We start from the raw sequence: 25,643 nt of genomic DNA on the forward strand, positions 1-25,643 counted from the left end.
TTATAAAAGATACTAGAGGCATTATTTGTCCTTCAACAACCCCACTAAGGTATTTACGAATGCCAGCAAGCTTTTGAGCAGACTGCAGCCAACTCAAAAGACTGTGTGTTTTGGTATTTTCTTGTTAAGTATTTCCTCGGACTGTAGCGTTTTACAGAGTTTAATACTGCCACGTGATCCTGTCGCAGCCCAGTCACCCGCAGTCCCATGGAGCTCCACAGGGTTGCTGGAACAAGCCGTGCCTTCCCTTGCCTGGGGAACCAAAAAAAAGGCAACACTTCTGCAACAGCCTCCTGCAGCTTCCAGAAATCTTCGACTCAGGAAAAGGAAAAGGAAAAAAAGGAAGGAAAAGAAATCCTTCATTTGTGTATGTGCAAATACTGAGCACTATTTAAAGTGCTGGTGCATCATTTAGGCCTCAGCTTGACTTCAGGCATATGTAATTCAGGCAAATAATCCCAGTAAAGCAAAGTACATACTGAAGTGCTTTACTGGGCTGGGCTCTACACATTCCTTCTCCCATCCCATCCCATCCCATCCCAGTTTTCTAAGTTTTCATTGCAGCTTTTGGCATTGTTGTGCCTTTTTCTTTCTGGCTGATTACTCCTATCAGCTGTGAAGGACGGGGGCTAAATGCCACTTGAGCTGACGAGCCTGAGCTTCAGGACTACCTTCTCACATCACCCAAGACTCTCCTTCAATATTGGGTGGGTGGTTTTTTTCATTAGTGAGTTCCAATGCATTTGTAGCATCTAATCTGACTATTGTGTCTGGTAAAGGGGCACCTTCTTCTTTGAAACAGGGACAGGTGACCCATGCAGTCACATTTTGATTCAGGATTTTTTGTTGATGCCATTTTATTGAAATGCTGCAGGATTAGATGCTAGACATTTCTTGCTAGGCTGTGTGCTGCTTTTCAGTTTAATTTATTAACACTGTAAATAACTGCAGAGAGGGAATTTATCAATGCATACACAGGCTGCACTCTGGTAAGCTGGAAGCAACTGCTCAGAATCTAACTGCTGGTGAAAGCAGGTTTTGACTACTGCAAGGGAAAGGAAAAAAACCAAAACCACCTGTAGCAATAGGAAGTCTAATAATGCTGCCACAAACCAGGGTGTAAACAGCTTTAGGCAGAGACAGAACCGGGTAGTCCCCCCAGCCACCTGATTTCACTGCAATACAGCGAGCTTCATGTTCAGAATACAAAAAGCCTTAGTCAATGGCAGAGGCCACGCTTCAGGAGAGCCTGGGTCAGGTGTCCAGTGTGTGAATAGCGCCCGCCACTCTCAGCTGTTTTGTGCTGTGCTGTCACCACTCTACGCTGCTGACATAGAAATGGTTTGCTGATGCTTGTAAACCTTCTTCAGCAGCTGGGCAGTACAAGTATCACTCCTAAAGTGGGTTTAGTGGCACAGATTACTGAAGAAGTCACGTACTGCATTGCATAGGCAGCAACGTGAGGTGCCAAGACTTGAACCAAGCTGGTGCTGAGCTGCACCATGGACACCAACGTCAGCAGAAGTCAAGGACTGTGAAGAACTAAGGCCTAAATTCTGCTACGAGCTCTGACCTGCCTTCCACAAACATGGCAGTTGCCCAGTAAGGCTGCAAATGACAGGCATCTTTAAATTTGTATGAAAATTATACAGAAAACCACTAGTATTCTATTGTTCATAATGACAATGCTGAAAGGTACAGTAAATCCCATGATTTATGGGCTACCTCTGCTTTAAATGCAGATTCTCAAATGCAAACTCTCAAGTGTTTAAATGCTAATGCTAAGGTGTGACGGTGAAATACTTGATAAGCATCTATTCAGCAGAGCCTGTGACGAGACCTAGGTTACTACAGACACATTCTCGCCTCTGTGGCAATCAGAACTAGATCAGGCGGTCCCCTGCCATCTTCTACGGCTGCAGACACGGTAAGAAATTACAAAACCCCACATACCCTGTGCCATGGGAATATGTGTGCTAAAAAGTACCCAAAAGTGTGGGTGGGAAGTGGGGAGGAAGAGGGAAACAGGTTTTTTTTTGTGGATCAAAGTGCTCCAAACAGCGGGGGGGGGGGGGGGGGGAATAAAAATCTAACGTAGCATTTCCTTGGGGCCAGAACTGCTTATGAAATGCAGTGCAAAAATGTCACTGTCTCTCCTCCGGAGCTCCCCTTCCCCACTGAGGGCAGCAGTTCAGCATCCGCATCACTGCGTGCCTCTGCAGAGCTGCCCTTGGAGCCAGCAGGTTTGAACCACGTAAGTAATGCCCAAGGCTCTTCCTAGCCTGCGGCCTTTATCTTCTATGATGTCCCACCGTATCATAGAGTTAATATTAAGCCTGTTAGTCTTCATCTGTGGCTATCGACTCTTTTGGAGGATCGTTTATTTTCTCAGTATCCAGCATACACAGGATACAAATTTCCTTATCGGTGTAAAAGGCAGAGGCGTAGGAAGTCATCCCACTTACAGCAGCGTATTTCCTCCCGTGTACCTTTGGATAGGCAATGATGATAGGACCTGCCAGTTTACAACAGCGCTTTATTTTACTCATGTTATAAAACATCATCACAGGGCATTAGTTAAACAGTGTTCACCTGTTTCAAATCATGAGCTTCATTTCCCCTTTATTATCATTACTAACAAATTAACTTTGTTTTCCATCGGCAATACCATAAAAACTTAGTCTAACTGGACATATTTTTCAGCGATCCCCTGATGCAAAAATCCTGAAGAATTTGAAGTAGATCTCTATATTGTATATACACTTAGTTTTATATATACTTATATCAAAACTCACCATTTCTGTATATCACTCATTATCGTGATCCTTCACTTAATAAATTATTGTCAGCATTAGAAAATATGAACAACCATCTAGTTATTTTGCTGCTGTATAAGATATTTAATGATTGAACAGAGAACTGCAAAATTACATGAATGCAATGGAAAGTCATGTACACGTTCATTTAAGATTTCCACATAGACTTTTTGAATTCCAGAACTTTTCCAACATTTTAGAAGTCCTTCAAAAGCTTCCAGTTACCTCTTTCTTTGAACACATACACACAAAAAGTAATGATGTGCGTATATGTATTATACATTACATACCATATGTAATTCTATATATATTTATAAGCAAATATATGTAACATACCCTGAATATACATATCGTATGTAATATATACACATACAGAGAGATACCACAGGTGTGCCGTATGCATTTAGACATACAGGTGTATGCATAAATATGTATGTATATATATGGTAAATACCTCCCTCTCATACGTATATGCTGCTCTTTCTGAGAACTGGGTGCCTTCCACGGAAACCTACTGCCGTCAGTGCGATCTGTTCACGTCCAAAGACACAAGCAAACCTGTCCCTGACCCACTTCACTTCAGTGAGTTTTGGCTCGTGCCTCATGAACTCCGGTTCATGCTTTGAACTGGCCCCATCTTGTCCTTGGGTTAGGTTTTAAATCACCGAATTAAACACCGTTGGCACTACAATGTATTTGAACAAATAACCAAGAGCACTTCAAAAACAAAAATCATACAGGGCCCGATTCTTCTCCTGCCAGTGCCGGTTTTATCCCAGTGTGACTCAATTGGGCGAAGGGACTGCTGCACGCAACGAGGAACCTGTGAGTAGCGCGAGGCTGCTTGTCTTGGCTTTAGAGCGTAATTCACATAGACTTTGAGTAGGTTGAGCTGTTTATTTTGCATTTGAATTTGTAAAGGAAAGAACAGGCCTTTTATGCAAAGATAAAAGATGGATATTTGCTAGAAATAACAGCATAGATTTTACATTCTGAAGTGAAACGTGCACCATATAACCTTTGGGTTACGTTTTTAATTTGTTAGATAAATATTTACTTACTGAATGTTTCTACTACTAATGCACCTGATTAACCAGGACAACTCTTATTAAAACGTTTTAGATGAATACTCTGCATATTAAAAATACATAATAAAATTCTCAAACTAGTCACTGCTAAAAAGTAGATCTTGGATCTTGCAAAGATCCGAAGCACCTGCTTAAAACTAGAATTTGAGTAGGTCCACTTTACTGCAAGGGAGTGCCTAAATATTTGCAGAATCAAGACCCTTTATTATTCAAAGGTTAAATTTGGGATCTCACACCTGAGAACATCTAGTGGTTACTACCATGAGTAATCCCCACCAAGGAGAATGTTATGATGTCTTGCGGCAATAGCCAGAGCAGACTCCAAAGGTGAGAGAGACTGACTTTTACTCATGTATGAAAAGTGAAGGTGGGACTGACTCTTTAAACAGCAAAGAGCAATGATTACCAACAAATCTTCCCAAACACACTACGTTTTATTTCCCAAGAAGGCCAACTTTGCATAACACATTAATAACTTAAGCAAATTTTTCTCCTTAAATATGTTTGTATAACATAAAAATAACAAATCTCTTTTTTTTTTTTTTAAATTCGAATAAAAAATTGCTTTGGGACTGAAACTGCGTACTTCAAATTTCTCCCACAGCCATTTACTGACAGCCAGTTTGTAAACCCCAGAAAACAGGGGTCTGTGGTTGGAAATGCTGACACAGCCTCCTCTTACGCTGCTGTAATACATCTCGCTATAGAGACGAGCAGATGCACTTTTGCACACAGGTTGCAGAAATCCTACAATCCTACAGCTCATTCCCTATGTGCTCATTCTGCTATAAGATGGTAAGTTGATTTAAATTAACAAAATTAAAAAAAAAAAAAGAAGGCAAAAGTGAAACTTGTGCTTCTAGAATGCCCTGACCCTGTTTGCAAAGCACTTCCCCTTGTCACCCGGCTTTGGCATCACTTTGCCTTCCTTATTGCATGCCTGTTGAACCATTCTGAGGCTGAAGTGTTGGCGTGTATGTTGTTTAAGTGTATATATAAAGAAAACTCTCAAAAGAATTGGATTTCTGCATATTGGATTGGTAAATTTTCTTCATCTCTGGATTATTTCTGTCTGTAGGGTCTAGTGCTACTTTGGTTGAACCCAATGGGGAAAGTCCCACTGAAGTCAATGATGCAAAAGGAGCTGTTAGACGTTCAAAGATCCCTCCGACCAACCTCTTTGTGATTCCCTCTCTCACAGTAATTTTTAAAAATGTGCCCATTATCACCAACTGCCAATGATAAAATTCACTCTTTTTTTTAATACAAAGAACATTTACCACAAAAATATGAAGGGAAAAGCCATCAACTTGTTTGCAGGTTATTACCCATTCATATGACACAAAGAAAAATCATTTACAGTCACAAACTGTACATAGTATTCGGTGGGGGACAGTATATTTGTGGTTTAGAGTAAAAAAAGGATTGCTTCAGTGGTAATTAAAATAATTATTGGCGAGATATAAGACTTTAAAATGAAGAAAGTGTGATAATTTGGCTACAGAGACGATCATTGTAATATGCCTAACACAGAGGTTTGGATAGTAGAAAGGTGAGTAGAGGGATCTGGGGAAGGAAAGACACCGTCATGCAGAACAGCACTAGTTCTTGCTCAGTATACTCTTCAGGCTTCTCTCCACTGCTTCATCTAATTCCTCTTCCAGCTCTTCCTTCTTGGACATGGCCAGTTTGGACTGATAATCTTTTACTATTTGGTCTATATATGGTGCGCTCTGAGTCCCGTGCAGCATCAGTGTCCACTCCTTCAGCACGCCCCGCTGCGGCAGACTGCCGACAAACCCAATCTCTAGAGCCCAGGTGCCTCGGGGGTCTTCTCCCCAAGTGTGTGTGGTCATGAAAGGCCATTTGTCAAAACCCACCTTGGAGTCGTCATCCCTGGGACGCCGGCTCAGTAAAATGGACTTTGTTCCCATCGGCGAGGTCATGTTGATGTTGAGGTCTCCTCGCCTAGTGGAATTCACAGTTATAACTGCTTGGACGTGTTCAAGGTATCGGACAAAGTTTTCCTTCCCCTCACAAGCATCAGTTGTAAGTGTGAGGACCAGCTTGCCACTTGGTGGTATCTTTCTGCAGTTCAAAAGATAATTAAGCAAATTAAAACGATACATACGGCATGACATGGCTAATTCAAAAACTACTGGGTTTTGGTGCCTCACAGAAAAACCCATACTATTTTCCTTATTAATACATAGAAAATTAAGGAAATAATAGTTGCAAACTTAGCCAGAAAGAGAACATTCTCTTTTTAGAAAATGGTATCAAAACCTTAATTTGAAAATACATTATGAAATGTACACCTACACAAAGACAAGGAATACAATTTAGTAGTACATACTACTATTTAAGAACTATTAACATATTTAATGGCTGCCTTATCACTACTATATTGGGTAATTGCATAATAATGTGTATATTCAGTAGAAGAACCGTGAGCAGTCCGTCGTGTCAGACAGTCACCTTAAAAGACAGCAGCGACTGGCTGGCTGGAGTCAGAGGAGCCAGTTGCACAGAATTTCAGTGGAGTCACATTAAAGCCTACATTTTTGGTCTGATTTGGAAACCAGCACAAACATGGGATCCCAGTTTCAGCTCATTTGAAAAATACTTTTCCATTAAAATTGCTATCCTTGAACTGCTCCCGTACAGGAGCACACGCACAGAGGAAAGAAGTTGCACGTGTTTACTGAGTTGCCGCACCTTGAAGTCACAAGTTTCTTGGTGATTATAATTCAGTCCTTATGAAGGCAAGCTCACAATTAACTGAAGGACACTTGTCCCAAGTATTAGCGGAAAGCTAGACCTGCAGGTGGGACACAGGCGCAGTCCTGTGGAAAGTGCACCCATGCCTGCCCAGCTCTCGCAGAGGAGGCCAGGAGCCACTGTGCACTGTGCAGTCCCGCTTCGGGAAGCCAGCGCAGGTCGAAGGGCGCTGGTGCCTGGCCCGGGAGCAGGGCCCTGCCAGCAGCCGAGGCTGCCGAGCACCCGCTAAACCCCTCAGGGTCAGGATGCGAGCAGCCATTACCAGTTGCCTCTGAAACTGGCTGGCAAACTACACTAGAAGTGTAAAGCGTCTTCACCATCAGCGAGCTGTGAGCAGTGTGACTCTCTGTCTAAAAGAAATACTCAAAAGAAGAGAATTATTGCAATCATTAAAAAAGGAAATAAGTCACAAAAGATTCCAGTCAGCTTGTCATTACCTCTTCCAGTGGCTTCTCCATGACCTATGTTTTGCAGTAAAATAAGAAAGAGAGTCCCTTTTCAAGGGCATTGGCCACACTGTGGTAATGAATACCTTCTTTTCAAAAGAAATGAGTACCAGCCTTTCCCCTTTGCTAATGAAATAGTGCGTTCTTTAGAGACCAGTGAAAGCGTTTACTTCAAGCCTAACTTCCAGGAACTCTCTTCTTCCTGAGGTGAGCTCCAGGTATTGCAGCTTAGTACATCACTAATTGGCTCAGGCCAGTCTTCTACCCTTTCATAGAGTATTGTCTTCTCAGGAGTACTTGCAGAGCAAAAAGACATTCAGGTCCAGGTCCTCAAGGCATTTAAACACTTACCTTAAACTGAAAAAACTGTGTTCTTCTGAATCTTTTGGATGCCCTGGAGCAGAAGCTGGTATATACATAAATATTGTATAGCTAAAATATTTGAACATATAATACCCTCAAGATTTATTTTGTGTGCCAAAGCACAAGGAAAATGCACTATAAGCCAGCCAGAGGTGAAAGATCATAATCTCACAGTTCCCATATACTTGCAATTTCTCTGCATGGGAAGCATCGTCCTCAGAGCAATCTGAATTCATGTTGTCTCATAGCAATCTTATACAGCGGACAAAGCTTTGTCAAACAGAGTTTCATTCCAACAGCTGTGGTAAGTGCTTACTATCTCCTCCGGTAAATGAGGGAGGACACCACAGTGTGAGTCTTTTCTATCAACACCAAAACCCAAAGAAATAAGAGCAGTGTTCCCACTCCATCAGCTTTGCAGGCAGCCTGACAGCTGCAGACAGCTTTTCTCTCCAGCTTCGTAAGTGCTGCAGTGCAAAAGTTATCTCAGCTCTCTAAAACACAGGAGAAAAGGCTTCCTTTGTTTCCCCCTTTCCTATTAATTAGGATCCAATACTCTCTGCTTCGCTAGACTGATTACTGTATAGTCCAGATTAATTTCCCTGAAGAAACAAAAAGAACCAGGGGTGGTAGAAAAAGCCTGATATGAAAGGAGAAGAGGAGGTGGCTTTTCCACACCCTCTCAGTGTACCACTACCCAAGTGCACTCTCTCTATTAAAAATATATTCACTTTTGCATGAAGTGTAGTGCCCAGTTAGAGATGAGCAGGGGGAGCTAACTCTAGAAGCGCACTCCCATGCTCCTGTTCCTCAGCTAATGGACTACGATTGTCCTAAATCATCTTTGTATCTCCCTGGACCAGCCAGATTCAGACTTGTCCATTTTTTTCTTTTTGCTGACCCAACAAAGATCCCTCTTCAGGGAAAGTTCCTAGTGCTATCAAGTGTTTCTACATGCAGCAGAGAAATCCTTTCAGCACACTGTATATTCTAGGCTGTCAATTCTTTCCTGGCCTGCTTCTGCTAATTGACAATGCTCCTGTGGTACACACTTCTGTTTCAACTACTCACCTACCTAAATATATATTGGATATGTATTTTATATCTACAAATATCTATATAAATACACATAAAATATATATAGAAAATGTTGCTCCAGCAACGCCAAACTGGAAAAATAACCCGATTACCCATTGCAGAAGTGCAGTGTAGTTTTCATTTCCAAGGAATCTCTGGAGATGCTGGGACTTCACTAGTTTCACTTACAGTGTAATTCAAAAAATGTAGATGTTGCAAGTCATGATTCTTACTATCTCCTGTCAGTGTTTCATTTGGGGACATAAATATTGCAGCAGTACTAGTAACATACAGATGTGTTGGGTAATTACAGGGGGACACCCATACAGACTGCACACTGAGACTCACTGCAGTAGAGCTAAGAGGCTTGGGCCGTGACCGACTTGGTTGAAATAACTTGGCTGCTGTTCCACGCTTTTAAAATCTCTTCTTTACAAATGCGTGTGCCGTAAGCACAAAGCCCGTTCTGGGCGCTGCTCTCAAAAGACACCAATACAAGGCAATGTATTTCTCAACTCCAGAGCCTGTTGGGCAACAACAGCTATAGGGAAGCTTTACTGCAGTTCCAGATCCCTGGGCTGGAGGAAACGCACCATCACTCTGCTTTCCTATCCGTTCACCAGCAGAAACGGAACAGAAAAACAAAGACAGAAGGAGACAATGCTACTGCATAGCACTTGCCCGACTCTGGCTCAATCTGTTGCCAGAATACCTCTACCACATCGTGTAATGCAAGGAGCCAAGCCTACAAAAAGAAACTTTCTCTCTTCCTCTAAGACGATCCCCGTTTCAATAAATGTGGCTGCACTAAGATAAATGAGATTATATGTCTGCATTTAAATTATGAATAAACTAGAGATAGCTCAAAATGAGCTCCAGCGACCTCTCATTTGTTTCCTACCTGTGAGCAAGTGTAGGCGAGATAAATTAAAACTCAGATTTCAGCTGTAGAACCTTAGATCCTGCAAATACAAAGCCATCTGGAGGTTGGGAACAAACTTACTCTTTGCCTGGCTGAGCTATGTGCCAGGGTGGCATATTGGTTTGCTTTCTTTTTCCAATAAAATAATGATGCCTTCAAAAATGTCGCTGAAAAGTCAAATTTCAAATGGTATAGACATAAATTGGCCATTATTAGATTAGTATTTCAAGTAATTGAATTGAACTATAGCTGTTGCAGTCAATTAGTATTAATTCATTCCTTGTTGACTCATTCACTTCAGCACATGAAGGTAAATCAGAAAATAATTTGACTACCTAGCCTGCAATTAGAGATTTGAGGAACATAAAACAAACACAATTAAATGCTGTAGTGTTCAAACTGAATCACTGGTATCTGTAGATGATTGTTTCAGTCTTCTAGAGATAAAACCGTCTGCTGGAATATGTCACAGAGATATGACCTGGCTGACAGACATTTCATGTGGCAGCAGTTCATGTAATTTGCAGTGCCAGCCTCCCAGATTGTCACTTGTGCGCAGGCTCTTTGTTTGCAGAAACTTTGGCACAAACATACCTGTAAGTACTCAGGAGAAATGGATGTTGCTATTAACACTACTGGCACTAGCAGTGATGATACAGATGAGCTGTAGAATGCACTTCTCCAGCAAACCAGGAACTGAAAGATGATGTAGTTTATTTTATCAACTTACCAAAATAGTTGGAATGGTAATGTTAGGCTTTCTTAGAAAAAAATTTTCATTATGTTTCTTTGACTATCTATGTCTTTGTCAATGTATTTGCATGCTTGTGGTCTCCTAAATGCCTGGAAGAAGCCGAACACGTATACTAGACTATTTACTTACTCAGGTTCCTGTATTGACCCTCCAACACAATGGAATCTCTCGGGAACAGTCTTCCAGTCCTTCGCCATCTTAACCATCGCTCCTGCATCTAGGACACCATAGCCAAACAAATGGTTGAATTCCAGCCCAACGCCATTTCTACGCCATTGATGAACCTCATCGTGAAGCTGGTTCCTCTTGGAGGTGAGCACTGTCAGATGCTGCATGTCTCTCCATGTCAGATCCAAGCTGTGGAAAAGCAACACGGAAAACAAACAGTACAGTATTTCCAAGCAGATATTAAAGAAAAACAGTGTGTTTGAGTAAGCCTTTTGGTAAAATTTGCTTCTATGAATCACACAGAAATTGTATCTATACACATATCAATAACAAAGCTGCTGTTGATTTCAGTGGCAACAAGAATAGGTTTTAATTGTATAGTATACTTCCTCAAAATATACTCCCCAAAATTGCAAAATCATTTCTGATTGTTTCCCTCTTCTTGAAAACAACTGCTTTTAACTACGCATTATAGATCCACCATGCAATTTTTAAGCTAATAAAATGAGTAGGGTATTATAGCAGATCCTGAAAAGAACACAAAAAGAAAAGGATGATGACAGAATTTCACCTAACCTTCCTCTTAAATCTTGCCCTCTATTTCCTTGCCGGCTCCTCCTGCTTGTCCCATGGACCTTCCAAGATTCACCCAGAGAAGCCCCAATCTCATGAAGCTGATGAGTTATAGCAATCAAGGTGTTAGTAATTTCAGTATTCTGTGAATAGGGGTATATGGGCTGCGGGTGGCTGTAGGTTTGCATTATATACTATAGGGTAGAGGTTTGTCACCCATGATATACTCACATGGATGGATGCAGTCAAGTAACATTTGTCTACATTCCATGATCATTTTTCATCATCAGCTCTTGTCTTCCTAGACTTGCAGTGATTATGATGACAGGAAGGGCACTTGTAAGTTATTATTCTGGAAGCTTTAGAACTGACATTCTAATTCTACATAACTAAAGCTATTCCAGTTGTTTTATGATGAACTCTTTCAACATTACAATATGTCTGATTCGAACCATCAACCTAAAAGGATCCGCTTTTCAGCTTTCTGTGCCCCAAGTAATAAGCATGTGTGCATGCTGAATGTACACCAAAATAGCCAATTACTGTCATTTTTCCAAGGTGACACAAGATAGCGGAAAACCAGATATCATTTGCATCATTCTTATTGAAACCTTTAAAGAGCTGCTACGTATCTTAAAACTGTACTTTCCATTTCACAGGTTGGTCTGGTTTTAGAGACATGTCAGACCTATATTGTATATGAGCTGAGAGACGTATGGCAGGCAGCAGTCGTCTGCATGGGAAATTGTTAGCCATTCCTGTGAAGGCTAGTACAACTCATCCAGGGTAGTTCTGCACACTAAAACGGAGGTTTAATAGAGCCAGCCTGGAAGGACATAGGAGACACTGACAGTTCTTTCTATCTTCCCCCCCGTCCTTCTCAGCAAAGGCTAGAAACCCAATTGCAAACCAGAGGTATTAGTCTAATTTCTACTTATGGTAGTTTGGCAAGAGTAATTCCAATCTTCATGGATAGCCCAAATGAAGAGGAATGGTAATTATTACCGAGATACTAAGGTTGTAGTCCAGGTTAAACATGCAGTGGTCAGAAAATTCATTAAACCTTTATATTTTTATGGCCGTAATTATTTATTACATCGTGGCTGTCCCACTGAATGAATTTGGTAGCAGAAGGACTGATGATCCAAAGTTAAACACTTGGCATGTGTGTTTTATGTGTATAAAGCCTGAAAAATGAGACTTGGCCCAAGTCATGCTCTGAGCACAAAGATCATTGCTCTGCGAATGATAGAAACTTTTGTCTCCTCTGCCAAATCTTCATTCTTCTGCATACTGTTGAAGAAAACCATGTACATAGTTCTCACTTCATGCCGTGGTTACAGCAACTGAAGCTGTATACCTGAGCAAATGCTGTCTCACTTCATAAAATAATTTAACACAAAGTAAAAAGATGGTATAGGTTATTGTAAGGAAAACTTTTCCTAATCAATTAGAGAAGATGATAATGAAGCAAGATATACAAGAGGTCTCCAATGTCATGAATAGCATGGAGATGGTAAATAGACAATGGATATTTACTCTTTCACATAACAGAGCAATTATGTAGCACGGAAGCAAATTACCAGCAATGGGTTAAGAAAAAACAAAGGAAACATTCCCCACCACCATCGCCAAAAACTATTACTACTGTGGAACTGACTGCCACTGGATGATACAGGTGCCGAATACAGACAAGCTGAAAAAGAGTTAGACAAATTCCAGGAAGATAAATCTGCCTGTGGCTATTAAACAGGATAGGCTGACTGCTCTCTCCCCAAACCACTGATTGCCAAAGCTGTTGTTGAAAGCTTAGTCTTAATCCCCGTTTGTTGTACTCTCCCCTCAGCATCTGTCAGTGCAGACAGTATGTGGCACAAGATGAACTCCTGTCTGATACCGCAGGTTCGTTCTTATGTTTTTGTAGGCTGGGCATTCCCCACTGGATATGTGGAGAAATGAAATAATCTCTCGATCCAAACAGTGCTGGAGAAGAAAAACCCCTGGAAGCAGTGGATGGAGAGGACACAGAGAGCAAGTCAGCCAAAACATATCTGTTATATGGCTTTGGCAAGACTGTCGCTCCATCTGTAAGTTACCAAGCATGTCACCAAGCCGTAGCAGGCAGCTTGTTAGCTGCTCATTCTAGCCCCATGCCACAGCCAGCCAACTTGTATGATGAACAACATTAAACAAACCGCAGGCCCTCTCCTCTCTAGAGCTCACAAAGAATTTCTCAACAGCTTACTTAGCCTCCAGGGCCAAGGCGAACACTCCGGCTGCTTCAGGGGCAGCTGCAGACGTTCCTGAGTGACGCAGGGTGCAGTTGCCATATAAATCTGTTGTAGCCTGCAATGATATTAAATGTAATTAATGAAACTAGCTAGTCCATTTTCCTTGCAGCTACAGCCTCAGAAAAATACAGAAAGGCTCTTTCGAGTACTTGTGTGTTTGTTCCTAGGATCTGTTTTCTTCTTTAGAATAGTGCATCAATTTAAAAACACAGTGAGACATAATTACAGAAGGTGTGAATGCAAGAATAAATTACGATGTAGGAAAACAATGTTCATTACCACTTAGAAGTCATAAACTCATACAGATGACATTTATTTCCTACAAACACAGTCTAACCAAAGGCCTTAAATTCCCCTGTGGTTATCAGAAGGATTTGAAACGAATTGTTAGCAGTATTGAGCTTTCTAACATTTGTGCAACTCCAAAACCAACAGCAGTACCACGCTGCTACCTTCTATGCAGATTAGTCACTATAACAGACCAGAAGGGAACCTTAGAAGTACATTTTATGGTGATAATTACAAAGGTGCCACAGATCATCTTGGCTGATGCCGGCAGAGAGCTGATATCAAGACAGAAACCAGTATTTTTCCATCTGCTACTGCACAGGGGCATTTAGGATGCTACAATGTGTCTTCGGGTTTGAGACAGGGCCAAGGAAAATGTATAAAGGCTTTTGGCAAAAACTGACCTTGAGTTATTACACCTGAATTTTCCCCTCTGTGAATTAAACCATGTCCTGGCTAGTCTGAAAGTGCTGAAGAGCAGTGATCAGTGCAGGGGAAGAGAATCCCAGTTACACTTGAACAGAAACTGCATATTTTCCAGTTGTAGGTACGGCCCTGTAGGGGAGTTGAGTACGATGCTCTCCACTGCTCTGTGTGAGACTGAGGGTGATCTGAACCCCCACATTTCCTCTGTAGGTGACTGAATGTCTTTCTGCTCTGTGCAGCTTCTAGTACAGCAGAAGTCTGGTTCACGACTGCTCTGCCAGTACAAGTAAGTATGATCTCAGATGCTGACACTTTTCATTTAGATTTTTACTGAGACCTTTTATCACACTGTCCTCTGGAAAGAGTGCAGTTGAACTTCTAAATCTGGTTTCTGATAAAGGAAAGCACCAACTATATGAAGCTCTAAGAGATGGAAGATCATTGCTTTTCTCAGTATTAATCCCACGTCTCCTCAGCTGATAGTTTTGGCACGATCACGTACTGCAGATGAGAAAATATCCATCTCAACAAAGGACCATCTGCTGCTCCAAAGCAGACAGAGTTGTAATAGGTCGTGGGAGTGCACAAAGACAGCAGCAACAGGACAATAATATCTGGACTCACCACACCAGCCTCCGGATTTCTCTTCCTCCCATTACTAAAGGTGGAGGCTAAGGTTGAAGAGCAGCTTTCATCATACAGAGCTGTCCGTCCATCATTTATAGCAGAATTGATGGAGATTGTCCACATGCTCGATGCATAACCGTCACAGTTACAGTCATCATAGCTGCCCCCATCTCCAGAGGCCCAGACATAGATGCTTCCTTTGCCGCCTCGGCCCTGTGAAAGGGGAAAATTGACCCTCTTGGATTAAATTGCAAATAGGAGATAATAGCTACTTTAGACTGCACATCTAATTGTAAAGCTACGCATCTATAAAGGAGAAAACTGGTCCAAACAAAATATAAATCAAACTTAAGCTGAAATAACATGGACTTCTGCAGGTTATTAAATCCGGTTAACTGGCAGCCACAACCAGTTCTGCAACCTTATGTACACAGAGCACTTGCATTTATCTCCTGTTTTGCTTGCCGCCCTGAAGGCTCCTGTGCCAGATGCTGAGACATTTTATGGATTCATTAGCATTTATGTCAAGGTCTAAGTGCTACGAGGAAAGCGTTCTTTTAAAAGGGGTATAGGCCATCTCACATGCTGGGTTTGTAAGGCCCAATTAGGTTCAGGCAATGGCTAAAAAACTCTGTAAAACTGGCACCTTTTTCTCTCAATAGATTTTTCTCCAAAGGTATCACTGACTCAGAACTGTTTTTCTGACAAACCAGCTTCCACTAAGCAGAAAATAAAGTTATGGGATTACATGAGTCATCTACAGAAAGATGGTCTACCAATTACACTGAGAAGGCGAGAGTTGGACAGGAGAGACTAAAGCTGAAGGGCAGCTTATAAAGGCTTCCCATTAGTTAAAGGAAAGAAATCCGTACCCTCTCCCCAACTTCCAGATAGGCAAGGAGTGGGAAGGGATCAACTCAGCTCCTTCTTCTCACCCCATACTAACAAAGAGGTAGGGGCTGCCTGGAAGAGGGTTAGACCTGAGAACACTCACACTCAGGGAAAGATGAGTGCTACTGAAAGCTCAGATCCCCCACTGATTCCAGCACAGCCACCGCTTCTCTCTGCGTTTAGTCTAATGTAATCCGATGTTTACTTCCAAGAGCACCAGAAGGGCGCAAGGCCTCAATTTAACATACTGTTTATATGCATTGGGCAGAAGGTAAGAAAAAAATCTCTTCTGGCCTCTTCATTGTCCAGCATGAAATGGAAGTTAAAGAATATACAAACGTAGCAACCTGCAATGGTATTTTAATAGGGAACCTTTTCTGCCAGGAATTTAAATCAAATCTGAGCTCCCAGCAGTAGCTTCTATTTTTCATCATACCCCACTGAACAGAGCAACCTCATTATTTCAAGCACATTAGCAAGTTGCATTATAAACCACTGAATTGCACAGCAGGTTTGCTGCCACTGGGGTACATAACATCTCAGGACATAGATTTTCGTAATAAAGATGATGATGACTACGAAAAAGCTTATTGAAATCAGTCTAAGAACTTCACAAAGATCTGAGATCAATCATTTGAGTTTTAAGGGAGGAGGGTACTGTTGCAAAAATATATACTCTAAGAACAAAATAATTCCAGCAAATTATTTAAAAAAAATAAAAAAGATCAGCATAACAAGAACAGTTATGCCTTTTTGCCCTTTGACTTTTTCCCATACAGGGCCCAATCCTGGGCTTTGGACTCACTTCAGAGGCTATGTCCCAAGCCTGCCATCATGCCCACAGACACCATCACACCACCTTGCCACCATCTGCCTCCTTTGGACAGCCCCGGTGGCAGCTCGAGCACATCTCTGTCTCTCCCAAAAAGGCAGGCTGCTGCCCAGCGCAGAGAGCAGCTGGCTGCTGCTGCCAGGAATAGGACGTTTGGCATTCTTAAATAACCTTTTGCTTCCAGCCATTTTAAAGGGAGAGAAAACACTTCATTTTCATGTGATAAATTCACAAAAGTAGCTTGGTGCCCAGAAGTTAGCCTCTGCAGCGTTCGGCACGGGGAAGCAGATTTAGCCTGGCTCGGCAAATTGTTCCATGCTGCCAAAACCAGGTATTGCTGCACAGCATTTCGCCCCACGAGTGGGATTTGTGGCGGAATGGCAGAAAACTGCCGTAACAGATTGCTGGTGGGGAGCAGGGGGAATCCACGGAGGAACCGAAATTTGGGCTCGAGTTCGTGGGTGGAATTAACCTGCTTGAGTGCTGCTGGGGATGGGTTTTCTGCATGTAATTACTGTAACGTGAGAATGGCCTCAGGATATCACTTCTATAAGCGTCACATCCACAAGTGCGGCTTAGTGTTAAAAACCGTAATTCACCTCTTAACACTCTAATTTCAATTGCCTTTCCGTTTTAGCCAGGACTGGAAAGAGAAGCAAACGCTACTGGAATAAACTGATAGCAGCTCAAGTGCATTTATTTGCAATGATGCTTAGGACTTGCTTCTTACATTTCCCACAGCCAGCCCTGCAGTAGCTGGATAGTTTGCACAGGCAAACTGTTTGGTGGCTGTCCTCAGACATCGTTTCATTTACCAGGCAGAAATATACGGCTCCAGGAGAAGTGAATTTTTGATTCTCTGGATGGTAGCAGTCTGAGCCAGAAAAATCTAAGTTGGGTCCACTAAGTGTCACATTTAAAACCAACTGAAAACTCCTATTTGCATCTCCATCTTATACGAATCTCAAAAAATTCAGTGATGTCACTCAACTTAGGCTGCTGTAAATTTAGGCCGAAAACAGGACTGGAGAAGGTGGTAGTAACACACGCTACAAACACCAGAGGGAGCCTGAAGGAAGATTCAGGAAGAAGAGAGAAGACAAGCAAGATAAAAGTATCTTTCCTCCAGAATCCTGTTGAAACCTGCTCATTGTCCCCAAAAGCGATGTACAGCGTGGCACCCACACTTCTGAGCCATCTGAAGCTGCATCTCACTCAGAGCTGAAAATGGATCTTTGTGCATTTAGTACCAGCCCAAGAGAGGCCCATGTCTCAATTCAGGCTAAGCCAGAATTAAATCTTGGATAAGGCTATATGCTTATAGGACAGCTACTGAGAAGCTCTCTTTGTGGAAACAGCAGGTTTTCTATTTCCAGTGTCTTTCGTGGGATGTTGTGCTACCAGCAAAAAATATCCCTGAGAAATTTTCTTACCCCTTTTCTCATCTTCTAGAGAGCATAATCCCAGAAAAACTTCTTCACTCAACTACCTTGGCAAAAGTGAGTTGGCAGGGGACTGCAGCCTAATTCACTTTATGTCACTTCAGGCACATCTTGAACTTTTTTTTACCTTGTTATTGTGCTGGGCTAGCGCCTAAGCCAGTGTTTCTCAAAGTTTTGATTGTTGGATCACACTATCCAGATAAAAATGGGTGGTATTTCACAAATAAATCTCCTCCAGCTTCCCTGACCTTTCCCATGAAGGCTGGCAAAAGCCCGTGTGAGTAACAGCTGGGCCTCTAATATGGCACGGCCTCTGCCTTGGCTCCTCTAGTTCACCCACCCCCACCTGGCCATCGGGGTTGCTAAAGATGGATGGAAGGAACGTAACCGTCTTTACAGCACGTTTCTGATGCCCTTTGGCTTTGGCCTGATCCTTCAGTCATAGATCAGGACAAAGAGTTTCCAAACAGCACAAGCTAAAAACAAAGAACGGACTCCTGCCCTGAAAAGCGAAGTACCAGGGAACAACAGCATCGGGACACCTGCAGGCAGATGGGCTCAGGATAAGAATCATAGAATCATAGAATCATAAAGGTTGGAAAAGACCTCTAAGATCATCGAGTCCAACTGGCAGCACCTGAGTGTGAGAAGGTATTTTTTTAGGCGCAGTGAAAACGTATTTCGGGATAAGGACAGCCAAATAGTTTGCTGATGTTTATGGACTGTCCCATGCCTAAGGAAGAAAATACAAATGGAGCAGATTTGGGAAAAAGAAAAAAAAAAAAAAAAAAAGAAAAATTACAGAACTGGAAATTGCTTTCTGTAACAAATTCAAAGCACGTATTATTTTATAAGCACCTTTCTTTTTGCATGACATATGATAGCTATTTTGTAATTCTTCCCCTTAAGAAAACAGAAGTGTTTCAGCACCTTCTATATAATTTAATAGCAATTTACGTGTCTGCTATGGGAAGAGATAGGCTGGTTTTCCAGGAAAAGTGAAAAATTCTACAGCTTTTTCAAGTCTTTGCCATGGGTCCTACTGACTTATGAATAGGGCTCAGTTAGTTTCCATCCCCTATTAATTTTGACTGTATTTTTCTCTGAAAAGAACGTTTCTCTCTCTTCAGGACTGAATTATTTGAAAATCCTTACGTGTTTTGTAATTAAAAACTGCATCCTTCAGTAATGATTGCTAATTATCTCAGAAAATGTAGTTTGCAGCCCTGGCAGGCAACGCGAAATCGTGCTCCCAGGCTGGGGGATGGACTGTGGAAGAGCTGCGGGGCCATTTGCCCGCTGTCATGACTTGGCGGGGAGCAATGGGCTGGGCTCGCAAGACATCCAGGAGCCTACGCAGAGACCTTGCTCTGCCATGGTCTCCCCACCACTTGTGCACGAGCAGTCCGGCTATGCGGCATAAGCCAGCTGGAGGCAGCGAGTCCTTGGCATCGCTGAACTGCTGATCATCTTTTGCACTGCCAGGGTTTTCTGGAGCCTGCCTGCATGTTCCTGCATCCCCGACGTGGTGCCAGCTGGACAGCCCATTGAGCCCTCGCTCTCCTGGCTCCTCCAGCTACCTCTGCATCTGCCAGGCTGATTTGCCCAGAGCAATCCGGTAGCCTGTGACCTCCTGGATCCCTTTCTCCTTTCCTGCTAAAATCTAAAGCAAAATCTAGGCAGAAACACATGCCTGACAGCCAGCCAAGTAATCTCAATTTAACCACACAGACACCAAAGTTTTAAGCAGGAAACATATTTGGATTTCCAAAGTTTGCCACACGTTCAGGGGGACAGCTGTCTTGTTTGCGCCGAATGCCTTAGCACTTCTCACACATCCAGCTCCTCCTGAAAGCGTGGAGCTGCTGTGCTGCGCCCCTGGAAAAGCCCAGGATGTCTGGCCTGCCCAGCACACCCACAAGTCGTGGAGATCAGCACAAAAGGAACAGCAGCTGGATTATCCTACTCAAATTCACCGCTGCTGAAGGTGTGTGTCTCTTCGCTGTTGGCCTAACCCTCAGGCATTCAATGTGGAAGGAGGAAAGGCTGTTTTGGTAAGAGCAGGAACTCAGCTAAACACTTGGCTGCTGCGCAGAGGGTGACCGTCACTTGGAACCATGTTTCAGTCATGCTTCTCCTTTCGTATTTTGTGGCCTTCAATAACTGGCTGTCTGGTTCCTCCTAGCAGATTTCTGAAACTATTTGGGTCAAGTAATAATCACCCAAGCACAAGAGACTGCTGTATACGAGATTCTTAAAGAACTAAGCCCTATAATTGTTAAACCCTAACAAAAGCTTTATATAACTTACTCTAGGCTTGGTCACAGAAGAGTACTGAACTCCCAGCCACCAACCCCCAATTAATTGCATAATTGTTAATACCTCCTTTGGCTAAAAACAATGCTTGAGACATTTTCTAGGTATAAATTACTGTTAAAACTGGATGGACTTCTGTTAGCCAAGAGAAATGAATGGAAAATTACACTTTTGGTGAACAGAGGGAGCATTAGGTTTCAATTAGGGTTTAGTCCAGCAGGGAAATGGGGAGGGAACTTTGAAAATGCTGAGACAAAACCTTTTAATTATCCATTCCTTTTTTGTTGGATCCTGGGCTGCGTACCACAAGTGATAATGCATTACTCTAGTCCAACAATTCTGCAGGCGTACTTCTGGTATCAAGAACATTTGCAAAAATCAATCCCATCCTCTTTTCAGTATTTCTGAGCTAGATTATCGCTGAGAAAAAGATTCTAAACACCCGATTTACTTTCCACCAGTGACGATGCTGGTTTCTCTGCCCAGAGCTCCCAACGGGTATAATGAACCCTGGCCCCACAGCTTCACCTGTGGCTCTTGCAACACTGTGCAAAGGTTCCTGGCTTGTAGCATCAGCCTTACTGGGAAGCAAAAGCACATGGCTGCTGAGTTGTGGCACAGAGATTAGAAAAAAAACACTCCTGGGTCAGAGTGAGACAGCAAAAACTACATTTTGAGGCTACATTATTGTCTTGCCTCCTTAGAAAACAGTAATTTACACATCAATAATGAAAATATTTACATTTGGAGCTTACAAATATTGCCATATTGGCCCAACCTATTGATGCCACGGCTTTCTGCTCTTTACAGACAGTCATTTGAGTCGTTGAGAAGGGCAATATTTAACTCTGTCACAGGCCCATGCAAAGCACAAACCTACGACAGCCAAGGTCCTGAGTTGTCCAAGAAATCCCTGAGGAGCCCAGTATCACAACAGAAATCAGCAGCATTTGGGTTTTGCCCCTGTCCTATCCTCAGAGGCACATGCCCGTTCCCCCATCTGTGGCAGGAAAGCAGACGGTCACAGACTGATCTCCAAACCTGGGTCACGTACTCAGTGAAAGGTCGTGTATCCCATCACCAGGTCAGAAAAGCTGGTCGTGCTGTTTTACAAAAGCCTGAAAATATCCCGTCAGATGAATGGGGTGACTTCAGAATTCCAAGCAGATATAACATACTCGTGTGGGGTTTTAATAAGGTTTGATTTTAGCTTACACAAATAAGACAAGGCATGGAATTATAATGCATATTCCAGACACAATAGCAATACGATAGTAAAGGGCTCCCAAGTTATAAAGCTTGTAAGGCTTCCTCAGAAATGAAGTAATCAGATGGTTGCCAGATCATAAACTAATTTCCCTATCCTCACTTGGCTATTGAGCAAATAAAACGATGTTAGAAGTATCTAACTGTATAAATTTTATTGAAGTGCTATCTTCAGCATATTTCAAAGAACAGTAACACAATGTCTGTGGCCTTGGAGAGAGGCAAATAAGAAATATTTCCTTTCGCTTTTAACACCGTCCTTTCTTCTTCCATTGGTGAGCCCAATTACAGAGCCATGATGAGACTATAAATTCTTAATATTGCTCCCCTACCAATTTGTACTTGTGCAGCATTTTCTTAGGTAGAACCATATTATGGAAGCAATAATGTTTTCACCAGCACAAGCACAAATGGATCATGTCTTATATATTCTGGCTGCGCTGGCGAAGTCTCAAGAAATTAATTCAGTCCATGAGCAACTCCTCACAACCTACTAATATAAAAGCCTACATCATAAAAATGCAATAGATAGAGACCAGCTTAGCTTGATTACTTCTTTTTACTGCCTTAAATTCCAATAGCTGAAGCTGGCAAGAACTGGACTCATAAAAAGGCAAATAAGAAATGTTTACTGGATATTGCATTAAAGACAGGATGTACCACAAAACATGGGTGGAATTAGTTCTTGAGCTAGTTACCTTTTCCTGTTTAAGATAACTGCTGATACAATTCTGGATGCAAGGTACCAGAGAACAAAAAGTCTACTGTCTGTTATTTAAGAGAGTTGTGCTGTCCCAGGAATCTCATCTACTGTCCCTACCTCCTGCTCCAAGCTGTCTAGCCCCGAAAGTGGGTAAGCACAGGTCAGACAAGGGATATCTAAACCACAAAGCATTGCTTTGTCCAGCCATACTATATACAAAATGCACTCCCCCTTCTCTGAAATGCAAGTACCGCTCAATCAGATGAGATAGCTAGCTGTGCTCAACACTGCCGGGCTGCTTGTTCCTAAGTCCATCATCCTGGTTTCTTGCTCTACTCTAAATTTTTAGTTTGTATTTCTGCACCTGCAATAAAATTCCTCCATAGCTCATCAAAGAAATATATCTGCAAATATGTGACGCAGAGTGATTAGAAGCGATGAAACTGAGCATATGAACAGCCTGGTCTTGGTGCAGGGCTAAGATATTCAGGGCAGCCCAGAACAATGTTAGGTTGGTGATTTACTAAGACTGTAAAGAAACATATAGCTTTTCTCCCTGGACCCCTTAACCTGCTGCTGACCATAAATGTGGCTCAGACGGAGTCTGGAGGCCAGATAATAAAATCTCATTAAGGATATCCATTTTTTGCTCCTGCCAAGCGTGTTTAGAGAAAGAGAGCAAGCGACAGAGCGCATTCTCTGGATCTCTCTTTCACCAGACAGAACAGCATTTCTGTGCATTTCTTGCACATTTCAAGTGCAAGATCTCCTCATTAGGAGGTACTAGATACTCACAAGTTTCAACCTGGTCTTTAAAAACCAGAAGCTGTATTAAGTCCTTTCCAATTATGTCCCAAATATGTGTTTTCTAGAAGCTGGAATTTGCATTAGCTAGGATTGTTCGCCTTTGTCAAACCAGTGCTGGCAATTGCCAAACTGCTTGTGGATGTTTGTGTGTATGAAACTCTTTCAATCCCTATTCTCAAGCGCCTGCTAATTCAGCTCATTTATCTTTGCAGTGCAACTACCACTATTCAGCGACCCAGACACTCTGCTGACTACTGCCCCTGAACAGAAGTCATGAGATAACACAGTGAAGCGTAGATTGCACTAAAAATGAGTGAGATCGTGGCTTAGTAACAAAAAGCAGCTTGAGTCCCCAGTACCTTCTCACTACATGTATTACACTGACACCAAGTTCATGCACATGCCATTCCCTTTGTGTTCAGCCTTAGGAAAGCGGTTAGTAAAAGAGCCTAGAAAGGAGTTGCCAATGTGATGGACAGATTCTGCTGCCCTTAATTATGCTATTTTAGTGCTGCCTTTATTTATGCTGTTTACCTTACAGGCGAAGAGCACACTGAAGTGAAGGTAAGATTAAGACAGAAGGTAAGAATTAGCTTAACAAATGCCAGGAATGGGAAATGGAAGAGGAAAGGTAAGAATACGTATCAGCCTTAGCCCACTTGGTTACAGCTGCACGGCTTCAAGCCACAAAAACAGACATACAAACAAGACGACTTACTAATACAAACTTTCAACAGTTTCTGCAGTTAGCATCACCTTATCGTTATCAGTGACTAGTTACCCCCAGCATCCCATCAGCTCTGGAAGGAGGACTTCAAAAGGACATGACAGTGGAACAGAGTTTGGGGGACAGATGAAACTCGTCAGTGAGTTTCTCCTTGAGCCGGGTTCCCAAGTACGGTGGCAACAGGGTAAATGTTACCTGTGTTTCTCAGCTCAGTTAACTGCATATTCCCCGTAAGAATTTCGTATCAGTCCCACTTATTTGTTTTTAGTTTATTGCATTAGAAGCAAGGATATTAATCTTGCTCTGTGCAAGAGATCTTACATTTCCTTCTAGGACATTTGAAAGTATTGCTTTAGTTTAATAACACATTTTTATTCTCAGCATGTTGCTTCCTCTCTGCCAATATTTCAGCTTCATCACTAATTCATGAACCATCACTCTGGTGAGAATCAGCCCTAGACTGAGAGAAAGAATTCCTGCATTTATTTGTCTCTCGGTTTATAAAAGATACTTTTCTCTTTAATAGGAAGGTTTTTTATTCTGAAAAATGATCGTAAATTAGATTTACATTTGTACAGTCAATAGAGAATTTGGTGCATATATTATAGACCTAAACTAGGTAAAAAGGATATTATATCAAAGGGTGGTTAGCCTTCCTTTACATGCAGGAAAGTCTGTAGTGGGTTTTTCAAAGCACCATGGAGAGTACCCAGCATCCACTGACATCTTGAAATATCTTTAGAAAATCTGGCTCTCCACAAAAAGAGGTCAGAACAAACTATACCCAAAAAGCCCTTCAATGACAGGAAATGTAATGAGCAAAGTAAGGGTAGATAAAGCTATGATCACAACGCAAAGGGAGTCATTTGGGGTGGAGCCATCTCTTCTTTCATGCACATATTGCCAGGAGATAGCTGGGGTGCTGCCTCTATAAAATTAAGTGTAATTATCCCTGGACAACAATCTCTTTCTTAGGTAGAACCCAATATAATTCCTTCTGCTCTCTAATTCTGCAATAGCTGTTTGACAGAAGTGGTTTCCTAATGCAGGCTCTCCTGTTAATTTTATGCTTTCTGATAAGGTCCGAGAGCAATCCTTCCCAGAGCACAACTCACCGTCACCATTCCCTCTCCTTCGCAAGCATTCAACCCGAGAGATCTCAGGGCCCGTTCTGATCTTAAAACTGCAAATTATTTCTTAAAGAGAATTACAAACACTTCTGAGGGGAAGGCATTAAAAAAATAATACGCCCAACACTCCCAAGTATGGGACTATGACCAGACAATAAAACAGAAGAGAAAAATCCCTTCTCCTATATTTAACATTCAAAGAGAAGGTTAATTCCAGCGTAACCCCACAAACTAAGGCATATGGCGATACGACGGCAAGTTAATTGAAAGATCTTTTAAATACCAAACTACAAAAAAAAATGACTACCGTTTAAAATCTGCTTCTCTTGAGAGGGTAAAATACCACTACTTAGTTTAATTTGCATTCCCCTGCCTGGGTTATTAGTGCCTTTTCTGTTACTTTTAGACAAGTTCTGCATGGGAGGAGAATTACACAAAAATTATATGAGAATTTTCTATATTCAGAGTTTATGTCTGCTCCAACCAACAGTAGTGGAAAGAAGATCAAGTATCCACTAACTATAAGACATCAAGGGGTTGCTAAAAGTGTATCTACTGTGTGACATACCTAAGAAAGATTCTCCCCAAGACAGGATTATTTAAGGGGATCTTCATGGAAACACTAGATAAATGAAAGAAAGTCATGAGAAGAAACACAGCTTGTGTAAGATGACTTCAGAGGGACTTTGAGCTCATGGGATATTTATAAAGTTTATACTGCAAAACTGAGCAGACTAAGGAGAAATTTGTGACAGGTCTTCCTATGTTATTGCAGTACATTGCCAATTTTATGGGCAAGAGCATGAAGATGACTATAATTCATCTGTTACAGGCAAAACGTTTGAGGCTCAGGGTTTGAGAAAGCTTTAGATGCTTCACACTACCTATCACAGCAGCGGATTTAATTAT

At 42.0% G+C, this 25,643-nt stretch overlaps 1 protein-coding gene across 1 annotated transcript in view; it reads right to left on the reverse strand.

The window, feature by feature from the left end:
* Nucleotides 1-5,146: 5,146 nt before the first annotated feature.
* PCSK2 (proprotein convertase subtilisin/kexin type 2) overlaps nucleotides 5,147-25,643 on the reverse strand; it is a 102,713-nt gene continuing 82,216 nt past the window's right edge. Inside the window, exons 9-12 of the mRNA XM_075147666.1 lie at nucleotides 14,618-14,833; nucleotides 13,234-13,334; nucleotides 10,377-10,604; nucleotides 5,147-5,992 (exon numbers count right to left, since the gene is read on the reverse strand). Of these exons, the coding sequence (XP_075003767.1) occupies nucleotides 5,506-5,992; nucleotides 10,377-10,604; nucleotides 13,234-13,334; nucleotides 14,618-14,833 (1,032 nt within the window). The 3' untranslated portion in view covers nucleotides 5,147-5,505. The remainder of the gene's footprint in view (nucleotides 5,993-10,376; nucleotides 10,605-13,233; nucleotides 13,335-14,617; nucleotides 14,834-25,643) is intronic.

This window comes from Calonectris borealis, chromosome 3 (assembly GCF_964195595.1).
Source record: "Calonectris borealis chromosome 3, bCalBor7.hap1.2, whole genome shotgun sequence".
Lineage (NCBI taxonomy): Eukaryota > Metazoa > Chordata > Aves > Procellariiformes > Procellariidae > Calonectris > Calonectris borealis.